The sequence below is a fragment of the Microtus oregoni genome, unplaced genomic scaffold (genome assembly GCF_018167655.1).
Source record: "Microtus oregoni isolate MIOR12 unplaced genomic scaffold, Mior012 000008F_ref0000371, whole genome shotgun sequence".
In the NCBI taxonomy this organism is placed as follows: domain Eukaryota; kingdom Metazoa; phylum Chordata; class Mammalia; order Rodentia; family Cricetidae; genus Microtus; species Microtus oregoni.
Genome location: NW_024543067.1, coordinates 52,476,984 through 52,493,558, shown reverse-complemented (window position 1 = coordinate 52,493,558; position 16,575 = coordinate 52,476,984). Strand labels below are relative to the sequence as shown.

General features: G+C 47.8%; 1 protein-coding gene across 3 annotated transcripts in view; it reads left to right on the top strand.

Annotated features, from left to right (window-relative positions):
- Pknox2 (PBX/knotted 1 homeobox 2) overlaps positions 1–16,575 on the top strand; it is a 271,709-nt gene that overhangs the window by 242,688 nt on the left and 12,446 nt on the right. For 2 of the 3 annotated variants that reach the window (XM_041657711.1, XM_041657710.1), the window contains 3 exons: positions 6,928–7,057; positions 7,508–7,605; positions 8,390–8,509. The exons of the other annotated variant lie outside the window; for it this stretch is intronic. In XM_041657711.1, the coding sequence (XP_041513645.1) occupies positions 6,928–7,057; positions 7,508–7,605; positions 8,390–8,509 (348 nt within the window). The remainder of the gene's footprint in view (positions 1–6,927; positions 7,058–7,507; positions 7,606–8,389; positions 8,510–16,575) is intronic. 3 annotated transcript variants of the gene reach the window in all.

Sequence of the window (16,575 nt, the reverse complement as noted above, 5' to 3'; positions counted from 1 at the left end):
TGTCTCAAACATAAAAAGTACTAGGTACCATATGTATAATATTTTACTTACTCCCACAAGACTTCAGATGGGCATTATTTGGACATTATTCTCTCTCTCTCTCTCTCTCTCTCTCTCTCTCTCTCTCTCCCTCTCTCTCTCTCTCTCTGGATTTTCAAGTCAGGATTTCTCTGTGTAACAGTTCTGGCTGTCCTATAACTTGCTCTGTAGACCAGGCTGGCCTGGAACTCACAGAGATCCTCCTGCCTCTGCCTTTCGAGTGCTGGGGTTAAAGGTGTGCGCCACTACTGCGTGACTCAATATTTTCTTCTTTTTGCATCCAAGAAAAAAGAAAAAAAAAGAGAAGGACACTGGCTGAGCACCACACACTAAGTAATGGTCATGTGTGACTACTACTGAGCCTATGTTCGTCTTATAATTTGGTGACATCTTGCTACACACAATGGGAGCTCAGGGATGCAGAGACTAGATGTGATGTAATGGGTTACTTCGGAGCATGAATTTGGATTTGGTAATTGACTGGAAGAGGGAAGAAGAGGAGGAAGTGAGCACAGCCCTGGGGTGCTGGGCTTAGCAGCCTACAAAGGAACCAGCTCTTAGCTCTGACATTCCTGGGCAGCCTATGGAGGATGCCGATGGCCCATCTCTCCCTCATAAGAGTGGGCCTCTCTCTGACACACAGCAAGCTCTGTTTTTCCAAAGCTGTCAGGGGCTGAAGGTGGTGTGCTCCGGTCACTTCTGCCAAAGCCCTGGGACTTGTGTCGTGCTGAGCTTCCTGAGGATACAACCTGTGACTTTTCAGGCCAGGTGGGGACAGAGGAAGGTGGTCCACCTCAAGGGGATCACCTTAGACAGGAAACCAACATCCCAGACTGAGGAGGTAGGGAGAGAGTTTATGCTGCTTGAGTCTTCTAGAGCCTTAGAGCTGTGGCCTCTATTCTCCGCAGGGTGAGTGAAACCCGAGAGCTCTGCTCCTTCCGGGAAGGAACGTTCCTTAAGAGCAGCAGCTGCAGCTTGTCCCTGCAGGCCTGGGCTGCCTTTCCCCGGAGGCCAAAGCCCCCAGCTAGGGTGGAACAGGACAGGATTAGGTGCCTTGTTTATATGTGCTTAGCTTCCTTGCCTTTGCAAGCCTAGCTCTTCTTAGGCTAAGACGGGACTCTGGCTGTGATAGAACAGAGGGACTTTGCCAGAAAGGGTGTCTGGGGACAGAAGCAACCTCCTCTCACACCTAGACCCATACAGATCTAACAAGCACCTAGCACACACTCAGCACTGTGCTGGGCAGTGTCAAAGTGAGAGCCAGCCTCCTTTCCCTCAGAAACATCCCCACGCTAAAGCAACAAGACATTGTGCAAGAGAGAACTTTTCCGTGTTCCCTGTGTAAGGTTATAGGAAACCATGAGGACTCAGGGGCTCTGTCCATGGCCATGTCTTGCAAGGTGGGACACTGAAATACATACACCCCATCCTCCTCTCAGGTCAGGTCAATAAGCCTTGGACCTAGCCTTCTGGGAGGGGTTGGTAAACTAGTCTGAGGCTGTGGATCCACAGAGACCCCTAGTGGCCAGGGCAAGGATGGCAGATTGCTGGGCCCTAATCCTTCCGCTGAAATCCTAAAGACCATCACTGGTTTTTCCTTAATCCTCAATTGCAAGGGATTTTGCAAGGTCATCCAGTGTATCTCCCTGTTTCAGGGGCATCCTAGTAAGATATAAATTCCAAATCAAGAGAAATGTTTCCATCATTTCTATCCTTCATACTTTTATTTTTTAGCCCATCGTGTTTTGTTTTGGTTTGGCTTGGTTTTTTCCCCAGAAATTTCTTCTATGAGTAGAAAATAACTTTCTGGGCATCTCGGGCCCTTTCCTTATTGAGAGTGAAGAGAGAAGGCTCAGGAGAGGTCAACTCTCCCCTGGTGCAGTCAGACCTCGAATCCAGGTTTGTAGCCACAGTCAGGTTTTGTGTGCGCCATGACCATACCTTCCCCCCAGGGCCCTCCTTGTAAAGCCCCTCCTCTGAAGAAGTCACCTTTTTGGTGGTAAAATGACCACTGACGTCTGTAAGGATGAGCAATGACCACGGGGGTGACGCTGCAGGTGGCAACAAGTTCTCCGCTTTTGTAAACTTGCTGCTCCCACTTGCTCAGCCACTTCTGAGGGACTCCTTGCCTCTGCCTCTCAAATAAACAGCCCATGGGGGTGGGTGGGGGATGGAGAATGGGGAGCTTCTAATAATACTACCTGTGGAGTCCAGGCTTCCAGTGGCTCCCCAGGGAGACACAGCAGAGTTCTTGGAATGGACAAGCAGCTTTTAAGGCCTGGTACCCAGGCAGTTTCGAGCAGAGATGCGAGACTGGATGCTGGAAAGGCCGCTAACACTGCAGCCTCAGTGCTACTCAGCTCGCCATGGGTGTCTCTCTGTGATTCCACACAGCAGCATCCACCTGGGGACACAGGCAGATAAGCCTCTGAGGAAGCTGTTGAGGAGATGACAATGCCATGTATTTAGTCAATAGATTCTTCCCCAGGGCTTCTGCTGCTGCCACGTGGCTTTTTCAGAAAAGACAGAGACTGTCCCTAGAGAGTTAGAGCTGCCTTGTCACTGTTGCACAGAGCTAGAGAATAGTGCTCAGCCTGGAATCCCAGCAAGTGGAGTCTGAGATGGGGGCTCTGCTTAGGTTTCTGAGGTTTAGCACCAAATTCCAGGGATGCATTGGACGAGACCAACAGAGGCATATGGCAAGATTTATGCTATCCTGTCTGGGTGTGCGGTCTCAGCTCAACTCCTGCTATGTAAAGAACACCAAGACTCTAGGACTCTGAGGACCGGATTTAACCCCTGCTCTCCCATTCAAGTGGCCTCAGCTGTATGAAGTGGGAAGTAAATCATTAGATGCCTAAAAGTGCCAGGCAGTGTGTTTGTAGACGAGCCTGTGGATCTAACTCCTCTCTGTGTGAGCCTCCATCCTACACTCAAGGGGACTTACAGCTATTTGAGTCAGGGAAGCCCCTTCCATTCTCTGGACATTAACCCTTTCAAGGAAAATGGGACAATTTCTCTCCTGTTAGCCCTGTAAGGTGATGGCAAGATTACCATGAAACCAAGTGGTAGTGAACACCCTTTGGTTTTCATGTGTATGGTTAATTGGTACTCTTCAGATCCATCTGATGCTGGAGGCCACCTGAGCAGAGTTTTGAAATACACAGATTGCTGAGGGCCTCATTCAGTGGCCCTGAGAATTCATGTCTTTAAAAACAGCTCAGTGTAGGTTAGAGGGGTGGCTCAGTGGTTAAGAGCACGCACTGCTCTTGCAGAGGACCTGAGTTCAGTTTTCAGCACCCTCATCAGGTGACTCACAACTCCCGTAACTCCAGCCGCAGGGGAGCCAATGGCCTCTCCTGGATTCTGAGGGCACCTGCATTCACGTGGGCACATACCTGCACACCCACACATTATTCAAAATAATATATATATGTACATATGCATGTACATATACATATATATATATACACATATATTATTGTGTGTATGTATCTGTGTGTGAAGCAGCTCCTGTTTGCAGATGTACGGGATGGACACCAACTTCAGGGAGTCAAGACTTTGCTTTCTCTTTCTTGCCCCAGCTAAGATGTGGCCACCCCTGGCCCTGCCTACACGTTCTACCCTGAAGTTTTTCCGTTCCACCTCTTTGCTGGTATATCTTGGCTCCCTCTCAGTACCTCACAGCCAAACAACAAGAGTAGGGTGGAGAAGAGTAGGGGAGAAAATGATCCGAGTCTGAACAAAAGTTACCTTTAGTTCCCCAAACCAAGTGAGTGTGCATGGGGGCTCTCCAAGCCACAGGAAGAAGAGCAGCCAGAGTCTGAGTAAGCAGGCGAGGTGTCCAGGTAGGGCTCACCCTTCTGTCTTTGGCTAGAAAACTGTGTGTGTTAGTTGAATCCCAGAAGGCACGTCTTATATTTATGTTACGTTTCCTTGTGTTTTCCTAACCTTGCGGGATACTTTGGGGTTGTGAAGAGAGTCTAGGACAAGTCTTTATATTTAAAACCCTCATGTAGCTCTATCTGAAGAGGAGCGCCACAATATGGCATATTCCAAATGAAGATTGTTGAGTAGTTACTTCCCGTGGCTTTAGGTATAATGACATCGGGGCTCCCCCATTCTGTGAAATCTACCTTTTAGTTTGTTCCTGCTTCAACCATCTTTAGTACCGGTTCCATTTAGTGGGAAGGGTTGTATGGGAAATTGGCACCGGGAGATCTCAAGCCTCAAGACCGAACCAACTCTGTAAGGAAGTAAGGGGTATCCAAGAGGGGCGTGATGTGGTTCCCAAGATGACCATCTTCTCCATGTGCTTCTGGACTTGGGTTGTTTTCATCTTCCATGGGTAAGATTCAAGAAGCCTCTTGAAGCCCAAAGTAGTTATTCAATATTTTTGGCTGGGGTGAGGGTAAGGAGAACTGAGTTCTAGTCCCGTGCCTGGCAATCAGTTGTGTGACCTAAGTAAGCCACCAGACCCTCTGAAGAACTTTATTTTCTTTCCTGTGTCACTCAGGAAGTTGGTATGAGCAATGACTTTGTGCAGCTTCTAGGCTTCTGTGTGCTAAGCTCGGTTTAAACTCTGTGTGACCAGACAGATCAAGAGCTGACTCTCACTGGTGGGAAGCTCTCACCCAGCTCTCTGGAGAGGAAGCCAAGGCAAGAACTGCCCTCTCCTTTGCCCAAGGACACCAAAGCCAAGAACTAAGAATAGAATAGAATCCTCTTGCCTCACCTTCGCAGAGAAGCAGACCCAGAGGCCCCATGGGGCAGTGGGTGGGATGGAGGACTGGGCCCCAGACCCTGGTCCTGCTTTTCTGGAAATGCTACTCCCCCAACTCTGGGTTGGGATGGTCTTGGAGAGTAAAAGGGGTAATTTGAGAGGAGACACAGCGGGAAATTCTCCAGGCAGAATCAAGCCAAACTCAAGTCATTACCGACTCCCACATCCTTCCCTCATGACTTACAGGATGCCACAATGGAAGGCAGAGTGTTGTTACTGTGCTCTGTGCCTGTGATATCTTCCTTTTGTTTGCAACCACCAGTAGGTAGTCACTGGCTAGAGCTTTCTTCTAATCATGGGTGCTTCCTCAATCCAGATTCCAAACTGCTCCTGAAGGCCAACTGCCCAAACTTCTTAAAGTCCTAAAATAAAAGTTCAGAAGCTCACCCCGTGTTTACTCCATTTTCTTGACGACTTACCTGTCTCCAATTCTTTGTTAATCATGCCTTCTGATCCCAGCTTTGAGCTATGGAATGTGGGTCTTGCTGGTCATTGGGTCCATTAACTAATTCAAGCCCTGTATTCTGATAAGGATCTGAGGCTGGGAAGAGCTCAGAGAGCCAGGCTCAGCTCCCAAGCTCCTGTCCTCTGTACCTTATTGTCCTCTTTCTCTCCCTCTCCAAACGTAAACACATCCATCTCTCACACATTCCCTTCCTCTTTCACACCTCCTTCAGTCACCCAGCCACCATGCCCAGGTACCCAGAAAACAGGGGTGGGAGGCACTGCTTCATCCGGGAGGCCTGCAGCAAAGCCTTCTTCCTCTGGTGTCAGGAGACCTTCCACATCAAATCCAAAGACTTCTTTACTGACCGCTGGAAAAGAATGATGAGGGAACAAGACACAAGAAAAACTTACTCCTCAGCTGCCTTGGCTACTGCAAAAGCAAATTGGCTAACGATCTGGGCCAAGTATAATTCTGTGTTGAGAATTCAGGGAAGACAGAAGAGTTGATAACATGTGCTGGCATGGAGACTTACATGCGATGCCATTAGAAGACAGAGTATATAGTGACACAAGTTTGTTTGTTTACTATTCTTTTTTTATTATATTTATTTATTATGTATACAATATTCTGTCTGCATGTATGCCTGAAAGCCAGAAGAGGGCCCCAGACCTCATTATAGATGGTTGTGAGCCACCATGTGGTTGCTGGGAATTGAACTCAGGACCTTTGGAAGAGCAGGCGATGCTCTTAACCTCTGAGCCATCTCTCCAGCCCCTTGTTTACTATTCTTAAACAAACATCTTAGTATTATAATATAGGCACTAAGGATGTCCAAAAGCAAATCACTGGAGAGATGGGGGTGTGGCTTAGGTGGTAGATCACTTGCCCAGCATGTGCACGAAAGTCAGCATTTCAAAGGGTGAATGAACAGACCACACATCACTGGAGGCTGTTTTGTGTTGGAGGTAGGTGAAGAACAGAGGTGCTGGAAGAGGGGAGGGCCAGGATGAACATCTGGGCAACTGAGCCTGCAGATGAGTAAGTGCTGAGCAGGTGAATGGAGGGTTTCTTTATATATATATATATATATATATATATATATATATATATATAAAATTTATTTTAATTTATTTGCATTGGTCTTTTGCCTGTGTGTATGTCTGCGTGAGGGTGTCAGATCTTGGAGTTACAGACAGTTATGAACTTCCTTGTGGGTGCTGGGGATTGAACCCGGGCCCTCTGGAAAAGTAGTCAGTGCTCTTAATGACTTGAGTCATCTCTCCAGCCACGAATGGAGGGTTTCTGCAATTCAGAATCTCCTGGAAAGTTTTTAAAATGTCAAGCCTGAAACACACCCCGACCCATTAAAGAAGGGACTGAGCTTGGAACCCATAGCTCATAACTGCAGATTCCAAAATGTAGGTGCGGTGAGGTTCACAGATTAGGGGATCATTCGGGCCCCAGGTTGCCACTGGAAGGAAATGTAAATGTAGGGCTATTATGAGTCTTTGGTTTTTTTATTTTAAGACGTCCTGAGACCTGCCTTCTAGTTTGTGCCTGGAAGTAACAGGAGTTGTGGGGTGGGGATGGGGGCGGGGGCTGTAGCTTCTAAGCTCGTAGGGAGATTGTCACCAAACCACCCCTCCCTTACTGCCAGGACCTCCTGCAGAATTCCCCCAATTCCATGTCTGGAGTCTCCAATAATCCCCAGGGGATTGTGGTCCCAGCCTCAGCACTCCAGCAGGGCAACATCGCCATGACAACGGTCAACTCACAAGTTGTGTCAGGTTGGTACAGGGTTCTGGGAAATGTGGGAAGCATCCTGGGAGAGAAAAGGGTGCCCCTGGGGAATTCTGGGAGTAGGGAGTGTCCTCTGCTGAGGGAGGGACTTCCACTCAGTTTCCTGACCGAAATGTTCTGCACGCGGTGACCGCCAAGACTTGATTATGATGGGCTGAAACAAATTTAAGTCAAAATCTCATGATTCGCCCCCAGCGCCCACGTTCAAGGCCGAGTAAGGTTCCCTTCCCCTAAATGCTTCCCACCAAAGGCTCTGCTTTTCCCTCTGGACACCATCTCTCACCTCACCCACTCCTCTCTGACAAAGGGAGCAGTCATCCATCCTGGCATGGTCCCCAAAAGTCTTCATCTGTGAGTGCCAAGCAACTGGGGACCCTGCTTGCCTTCTCTTTTCCCACCTTCATGGCAGGGGATCCCAAAACTGGTTGTCTCCTCAGGTGGAGCCTTATATCAACCGGTTACCATGGTAACCTCCCAAGGTCAGGTGGTCACCCAAGCAATCCCCCAGGGAGCCATCCAGATCCAGAATACGCAGGTGAGTGTGTGTGGGTGTGTGCACTTGTGCATGAGCAGTGGGAAGGCTAGCTGTGATTGTTTACTGTCTGCTGGGCACTGTGGCAAGTGACTCACTTAATCCTCACCTCTAAGAGGCTGCTTCCTGGATAGGAGGCTGGATCTAGGCAAGGTTTTATCAGCTCCAGGGCTTTTGCTGCCTCCAGAGTTAAGATCAAAGGACTCTGTATTTCCTGTGCTTGGTCTCCAGCTCCCATAACTCTGTACCTCAATGATAGAGAGTTCAGATCTATAGAAAGATCTAGTCAGATGCCTGTGATCTGACATTAACTCTGATCTTGCGTCATCTCCTAACCTCTCTGGGCCTCAGTTCTTATCAATAAAGAAGGATTAATACCAACTGCAGCCAGCCCAGCCCGCCTACATGACCATGATGAGGATTAGCTGCGGTGAGGGACAGGAAAGTGCTTTGCAAACTGTAAAGAATCACAGAAATGTTAATTACTGTTGGATGGTTTATGACAAATTCTCATCTTCAGTACTCTCTGCATGACCCTTTTCTGCTGTTTCCTCTCCCATCCCCCTTTCCCCTCCTCCTACACCCTTGCTCCCCTCGCCCCAAACCTCATCTCCATTCTCTGAGTGGGTGGTAAGGGGTGAGATGAAAGGTGACCTCCCCAGGGCCCCAAGAATAACTTGGGAGAAGGGGGTTGGCAGTGAGAGTGTGCCATTACTATGGCGACAGGTCCCTAGCCACTGGCCTCACAGGCTGCTGATGCTGATTTTTTTCTTCACGTGCCCTGAAGGTTAACCTTGACCTCACCTCCCTCCTGGACAATGAGGATAAGAAGTCCAAGAACAAACGAGGAGTCTTGCCCAAGCATGCCACCAATATAATGCGTTCTTGGCTCTTCCAGCATCTCATGGTGAGTGAGTGTGTGTGTGCATGAGTGTACATCTGTGTGTGTGTGCGTGCTGGGGGCATGCAATCACAGCAGGGAGTGGTTGATAGCCCATTGCACAGGTAACACATTGTGCATGCAGAGACTACGGTCTCAGAAAAAGGCTTTGCTAGATCATCAGGTACAAGGAAGATTGGAGAAGGCTTAAATGGGACCTAGAATCCAAGGACTTCTGATACTTGTTGCTGCTATTGGCTAAGAAGGGGGAGGGGGCAGTGAAAATGAGGTGAGAGTGGTCACTGGATTTCCCAAATCAGAATTCAGAACTTCAGGGCTAAATGGAAGAAGTCAAGGCAACTCTATCAAAATGAGTACACTCGGTAGCCATCCTCTGCAGACCATGGCTGAGCCGTACAGGGAGAGTCATCAAGAGCAGCATGGTTGGACTCGAGAGATGGATGTTCTTCCAGAGGTTCTGAATTCAGTTTTCAACAACCACATGGCGGCTCACAACCATCTGTACTGAGATCTGGCGCCCTCTTCTGCCCTGCAGGCATATATGCAGACAGAACACTGTATACATAATGAAATAAATGAGAGAGAGAGAGAGAGAGAGAGAGAGAGAGAGAGAGAGAGCACAGCATGGTCAGCTGTGCACACAGAGACAAACTTGTCATTGCCCAGCTCCATCAGAGACACTAAGAAGTGCCTGGTGACCAGACACAATAGAGGGAGAACAGGCTTAAAGACAGGTCCACTGGGGTATGGACTGTTTCTCCCAGTTGCTGGGTGATAATTCCAGTGGCATTTATTCCTTAGAGTGGTGAAAGCTGGAAGAGAGGACAAACATACAGAACTATGTTCAGCCCTTAACAAACCAGGCATGGTAGTGGTACCCATCCTGGTACTTAGTAGGCTAAGGCAGAAAGAGCGTGAGTTCAAGGCTAGCCCAGGGCTATACAGCAAGACCCTGCCTAAAAACAACAAAAAGAAATCTTCCCTTTTGATCCTTCTCCTGCCATGAGCAAAGAACAAAGTTGTATACGTTTCTTTATAGTTGGTTTCATTTTTGAGACAGGGTCTTACTATGAGGCCCAGACTGGCCTCAAACTCATCCTCCTCCTGCTAGTCTCCCAAAGACTGAGCTTGGGACAAGGTTTTTAAGGCTGAGTCCCAATATCGTGAAATCTGGAGGTGAGTAGCTGACGTGTCTGTCATTTTAGTGTAAAGTACCTGCTGATTTTTGCCATCCTCTGACGCTGAGCGTAAACCTCCTCTAGGCTTGCTGTAGATGGGTGTATCTGGCTATATACATAGTCTCTCTAGCCGTGCCAAGTCTCCCAAGAAGAGGGACCATGCATCATCTGTGAACCTTAAATCCTTGATTCACAATGTGTGGACCTTTAGGGGACTTACTAGATCTTTTAAAAGTTATTCCTCGATTAACTGTTTGTTTGTTCTACAAAGTTTTGTCTACTTTTTAAAAGTGTGTGTGTGTGTGTGTGCGCGCGCTCTAGGCAGTGGTGGCACATGCCTTTGTGGGAGGCAGACACAGGTGGATCTCTATGAGTTCAAGGCCAGACTGGTCAGGACAGGCACCAAAGCTACAGAGAAACCCTGTCTCGAAAAACCAAAAACAAACAACAAAAAAGTATATATGTGTGTGTGTGTATATATGTGAGAGAGAGACAGACAGATAGAAAAACAGAGAGAAATGTATTGGTTGCATGGGGCTAGGGTGCACTTCCTAGTGCATGCATATAGCGACCAGAGGTAAATGTCGATCGCCTTCCTTTATCACGATCTACCTTAATTTTTGAGACACAGTCTCTCACAGGACAGGAACTCTCTGTTTTCCCTAGACTGGCTGGCTAGGGAAATGCCCAGAGTCCCCATATTTCCAACCCCACAGTGTTGGGGTACACACCTGTAATTTCGGTGCTCAAGGGGCAGAGGCCAGCAGAGTTCGTGAATTCAAAGCCAGCCTGGTCTACACCCTGCTTTTCCATGAGTACCAGGGATCCAGATTCGGGTCCTCATACACTTCACCCACAGATCCGTCTCCCCAGCCCCTCTTCTTTATTCTTAGTGTGCCAAGCCACATGGTGGGTTGCAAGAAGGATGAGGGTCAAGATTTCTTCCAAACAGCTGAGCTCTGAATTACATGTGATGTTGTCATTGTTCCTCTGAGAAAGAACCCCGGGACCACAGTTCTGGGGAAATCTCACTGTGGGTCCCCATACTGGGCTATACTGGCTGCCCAGTGTTAGGAAAGAGGAGATGTGAAGGACCCATATAGGTACTGTAAATGTCCTGTCTCCAGCTCTGTTAGCACTAGCATATGAGTCAGTTAATTTGAAAGGCTAGCTTAAAAAGAAACCGCCACCCTAAAGACATGCTTTATGTTAATTTAGAAGGTATACATGTATTCCTTTGCTAATCTTCCAGTAGAGAGCCAACATCCTTTTCTGACTACACTTCATTGTTTTACTTGCATAAACCTTTCCTATGATAAAACATCTTCAAATCCCGACTTCACGTCAAGTGAAGTAAGAACACGGACTTTGGTCCTCAAATCTGGCTACAGGATCCCTTCAGATCTTTATTCCAGTCTCTCATATGTGTCCCACCCAACCTGATGTATCAGTATTTTAAAGCAAATCTGCGTCTCAAGTTTTCCAAAGCTGTCTACCTAGTTTTCTCAGCAGTAATGACCCTTTCTTTCTGCACTGCATTTTATTCGTTACGTCACAGAAGCACAGAGGCGTGTGTAGTGGCACGCACCTGTCTGGACACATGTGTGGCGGACTTCCTAAGCGGTATATTGGCTGGCGAAGCTGCCACAGAGCGCTCTGCTCATCTCCAGCCTGGGTCTAAAGCCAGCGGATGGTTTACAGGAGGTAGGCAGAGCATCCCATAACCTTGGCTGCGTGGCGATTCTGAGCACTTCTATAAACACTAGCTTTTCCTGTTGCCATTCCATCAGGCAGACGTCGTATTTTCCTCTTGTTGTTTGCGCTGTTCTGTGTCGTAGGCAGCTACAGAGATGACAGAAAGCACCTGGGGTGGGAGGTTAACTCCCAGAGCCTTCTTAGCTGCAAGGCTGGAATGAGATGGGGACACTGTCGTCCTTAGCTGCTGGCTTTCAGTCCCTGAAGAATGTGGTGACATTCTCTTGCTATTTTATTTTGGCCAAAAGAGGCTAGACTCCAGCTGGAAGCAATAGGTCCACAGCCACATAGGTCAGGCAGGAAGCCCTGAAGAGGGTTCTTCCTATGGAGGAGGAAAAGTCACCGTTCCTCCACCTCAGCTGTGATGCCACCCCTGCTCCTCCCAATACCTGACACCCTGACCTGCCAGCAGTCCTATCCATCACTTCCCTGAACTGATGACCTGTGTGCCAGGAGGTCTTGGAGAAGAGCCCAAGCCCCAGCAGGACCCACCACTCCCCACAGCAGCCAGCCGAGGCTCAGCGCATGTATGTCTCATTTAGCGCACACGAGCACCCCAGGAGGCAGGTCCTACTGTCCTGTAGAACTAAGAACCGGAGAAGACTCACATTCCACAAGATCACACAGATAAAAAGGCCAAGTGAAACTGAGCCCCAATAGTGGGACCCAAGGTCTCATTCAGTTCTACTGCCTTCACGTTGACCTCAGGGAGTGGATATACAATGCTCACACCAGTGTCTAGGCAAAGCAAAGCCGAGCCCCTATCCTCTCAGCCAGAGACCTGTAGGGGGAGAGTGTGGGGTTTTATGCACCCACGCTTGGGTTTCAGATGTCGTAGTGAGGCTGCTTCATACATGCCCTTTCCCGTCCATCCTGTTTGTTTTCTCAGGCTGGTGTGACTTGGCGGCCAGGGCCAGCTGTGCGCCACTCACAACCACCTCCTCCCAGTCACACAGAGCTCAGGGCCTTTCTCCAGGTCCTCTTATGATCCCTGCTGTGGTTAAAAAATAAATAAATAAATCAGAGGACAAAAGAGGAACCAGGGGCTTCCACTGTATAACTTTTGGAATATTAACATCACACACCAAAAAATTTACTCTTCAAAATATGTAATTCCAAGCCGGGTGGTGGTGGCGCACACCTTTAATCCCAGCACTTGGGAGGCAGAGGCAGGCGGATCTCTGTGAGTTCGAGACCAGCCTGGTCTACAAGAGCTAGTTCCAGGACAGGCTCCAAAACCACAGAGAAACCCTGTCTCGAAAAACCAAAAAAAATAAAAAATAAAAAAGTAATTCCAGAGTACGTGTTTCCAGCTCATTGGTAGCGTGCCTGTCTAGCAAGGCAGGTCCCCGGCATGGAATACAGGAAAATAGCAGGAGTCACGGCACATGCATGGAAGCCCAGCAACTGGAAACTAGAGGCAGGAAGATCAGAAGTTTTAGGTCAAAGCAAGTTTAAATGACACAAGTTCAAAACCATCCTGGGCTACAGATAATCTGTCTCCAAAATAGAAACGATGTCATAGGTTTCAGTATAGCTACACTCTTGCACAATCATGATACCTCCCGAAAGAAATCCCACAGCCATTAGCCAACACCCCCAGCCTCTCACAACCTGGGCTCCACTGCGTATCTCTGTGGATCAGCTCTTCCAGAAATCTCACTCAAGTAAATCATAAGATGGTCTTTGTGACGGAGTTCTTTTAATTAGTATCGTGAGGCTGGAGGCATAGCTCAGTAGTGGAGTGCTTGCCTAATTAACGTCATGTTGTCCAGGTCCATCCTTGCAGTAAGCACTGTCGTTCTGTCTTGGGATGATGGCACTCCACCGTGGGTCTAGATCACACTGTGTTTATTTATATTCCTTTATCAGCTGAGGGACACTTGGGCTGTTTCCATGTTGGATGCTGAGGAAACCTGAAAGTCTGTGGATACAGAAGGATTTCTGACAGTCCGTTCCCCAGCTATCTTACCAACATCCCTAGTGTCTTGTATGCTAGGCTCGGGGACTGGGGGAAACTGGCTACACCTCCAGGTAGTGCTCATGCCCTGTGCAGGGTTCCTGGCCAAAGTGGACAATGGGAGTGAAAGTCAGCCAGTTGCCTGGGCACTTGGTGGCTCTGTTAACCACCCCACCGATGTTCTTTGTATCCCTGCCACCTCCCTGTACAGAGCACTGTGCTAAGACTTGAAGGAATGATGTAGGTGGGGTCTTGTCACCAACTCACTGGCAGGACTCACTTGTCCCCAGATCTAGATATATCAATGTGTTCTACAGAGAGTATTTTGAATAGGACACAGGAGGACCTGGAGGAAGGTTTTTTTTTTTAATTGATTTTTATTGAGCTCTACATTTTTCTCTGCTCCCCTCCCTGCCTCTTTCCTCCCCCTTCAGCCATCCCCCAAGGTTCCCATGCTTCCCAATTTACTGAGATCTTGTCTTTTTCTACTTTCTACTTCCCATGTAGATTAGATCTATGTAAGTCTCTCTTGGTGTTCTCATTGTTGTCTAAGTTCCCTGGGATTGTGGTTTGTAGGCTGGCTTTCTTTGCTTTGTGTTTAAAAACCACCTATGAGTGAGTACATGTGGTAATTGTCTTTCTGTGTCTGGGTTACATCCCTCAAAATGATGTTTTCTAGCTCCATCCATTTGCCTGCAAAATTCAAGCTGCCGTTATTTTTTTTTTCTGTTGTGTAGTACTCCATTGTGTAAATGTACCACATTTTCCTTATCCATTCTTCGGTCGAGGGGCATTTAGGTTGTTTCCAAGTTCTGGCTGTGACAAACAATGCTGCTATGAACATAGTTGAGCACATATCCTTGAGGCACGATGGAGTATCCATTGGATATATACCCAAAAGTGGTATTTCTGGGTCTTAAGGAAGGTTGTTTCCTAATTTTCTGAGAAATCGCCACACTGACATCCAAAGGGGTTGTACCAGCTTGCATTCCCACCAGCAATGCAGAAGTGTTCCCTTTTCCCCACAACCTTTCCAGCATAAGTTGTCATCAGTGTTTTTGATCTTGGCCATTCTTGCAGGTGTAAGATGGAATCTCAGAGTTGTTTTGATATTCATTTCTCTGATGACTAAGGATGTCTGGAGGGAGTTTCTCACTAAATCTATTTCCTCTGATAAAAAAAAGGGAATACAACATCCAGCTTGCGTGGCTTATGGTGAGGCTAGAACACCACAGTGTGCAATGTGTCAGTGGACACGGGCCCAGCTACTGCTACAAATGCTTCCAGTGTCACCCAGGAAGTCTTATAAGATGACTTGTCTTAGAAAAATTTGACAGAAATTTAAGAGAATTATCAACCTCTGAAAAATCAAGAACATGACAAGGCCATAAGGCCATCCGTCATCCACAGCTTGGCGTGAAGTAGTTCCAAGCTGGCTTTTCTACTCCACTCGCACCAGGCTAAGATTAGTTTGCAGGTGTCTTGAGAGTCAACCCAGGATGCAGTGCCAGAGGAGGAGCTAGGACTTGTTTGAAACTTCCTAGTTTCTGTCTCTTCTGATACTCTGAAGGATGCTTTCTTTATATCATCAAAGACATATTCAGCGAATCTGACCTTCAAGTCCCAGGGGCCTGGAAGTCCTAGGTGCAGTGTCCTGACTGCGAGGTGACACAGAAAACTAGGATGCATGAGCAACGCTGCTAAGTGAATGGGAGACTTCAGAAAGGAGACACTTAGGGCCAGCAAGATGGTTTAGCATGAAAGGAGCCTGTCACCAAGCTTCACAACATGAGTTGGGTAATCCCAGAACCCATGGGGTTTGATGAGAGAACCAATTCCCACAGGTTGTTCTCTGATCTCCATACATACACACACACACACGGGGAGAAACATACCCATGTGCATCATCATCATCTTTTTATTAAAGCCAGGAGCCAAAGTATGACAGTACATGCCTATAATCTAGACACCTGGAAGGTAAAGACTGGAGAAACAGAAATTCAAGGCCAGGCTGTGTGAGACCCTGTCTCAAAAGCAAACAAAACACTTAAATACACAGAGCAAACACTCCAAAGAGTCAAGAATGCAGGAGTCAGTAAAGATGAGAGACACTGGCTGCCTGTGCTGGTCAAACACAGAATAGCTGTCCAGAACCAAGTATGAGGTTATACACAATGCCCCCCCCCTTTTTTTCCCCTGTTTTTTTGAGACAAGGTTTCTCTGTAGCTTTGGGGCCTGTCCTGGAACTAGCTCTCGTAAACCAGGCTGGCTTCGAACTCACAGAGATCCACCTGCCTCTACCTCCTGAGAGCTGGAATTAAAGGCATGCACCACCACTGCCCGGCTGTACACAATGTCCTTCTATATCATATTCAGAGATGTGCCCAGACAAAAGAGGGTGTCTGTTAAAGTGACAACAGGAGGCACATCCTCTGGGGTAAGGTTGAGAAGGAGTGTAGATCTCTGACCCATTCAAATGTAGGAGCAGCACATTCAAGTAAGGCAGATGGCAGGGCATCAGGCACTGAGCTTGGGAGGCACATAGACCTGCTGTGGTCCTGCTTGGTTCCATGCTCACTTGCTCTGTGGCTTTCCACAGGTCAGTCAGCTGCCCTAGCTCTGAGCTCCTACTCCTAAAGCAGGTAGAGCAGTGCCTGCTGTTTGACTTTGTGTCTGTTGCTGCAGCTAAACCTCCCGGGGAAAGGTAACTTAAAGTTCATCATTGTGGAGAAATCCAGGCAAGAACTTCCAACAACTGGTCATGTCACATCCACAGTCAAAAGCAGTGAGAAATGGATGCGGTAGCTTTGCTTGCTTGTTAGCTCTCCTTTCTTATACAAACTGGGCCCCCAAGCCCAGGGAATGGTACGGCCCATCGTAGTCTAGATCTTTCCTTATCAAGATAATAAAAAGAATGTGTCCCTCCTATCACACACATGTGCATGTGCACACACACACACACACGAGCATGCACTCTAGGCCAACCTAATCTAGACAGTTCCTCAACTAAACCTCTCTTTCCAGGTGATTCTAGATTGTATAAAGTTGACAAAGCTATCCAACACACCATGTTGAAGACGATTGCTAATGTGTTCTAAAGAACAGTATTTAGCAAGTGGCTAGAGATAGAATAGCTTGGTTTAGGGTGCAGGGGACCAAACCCTACCATTGACCTGCCC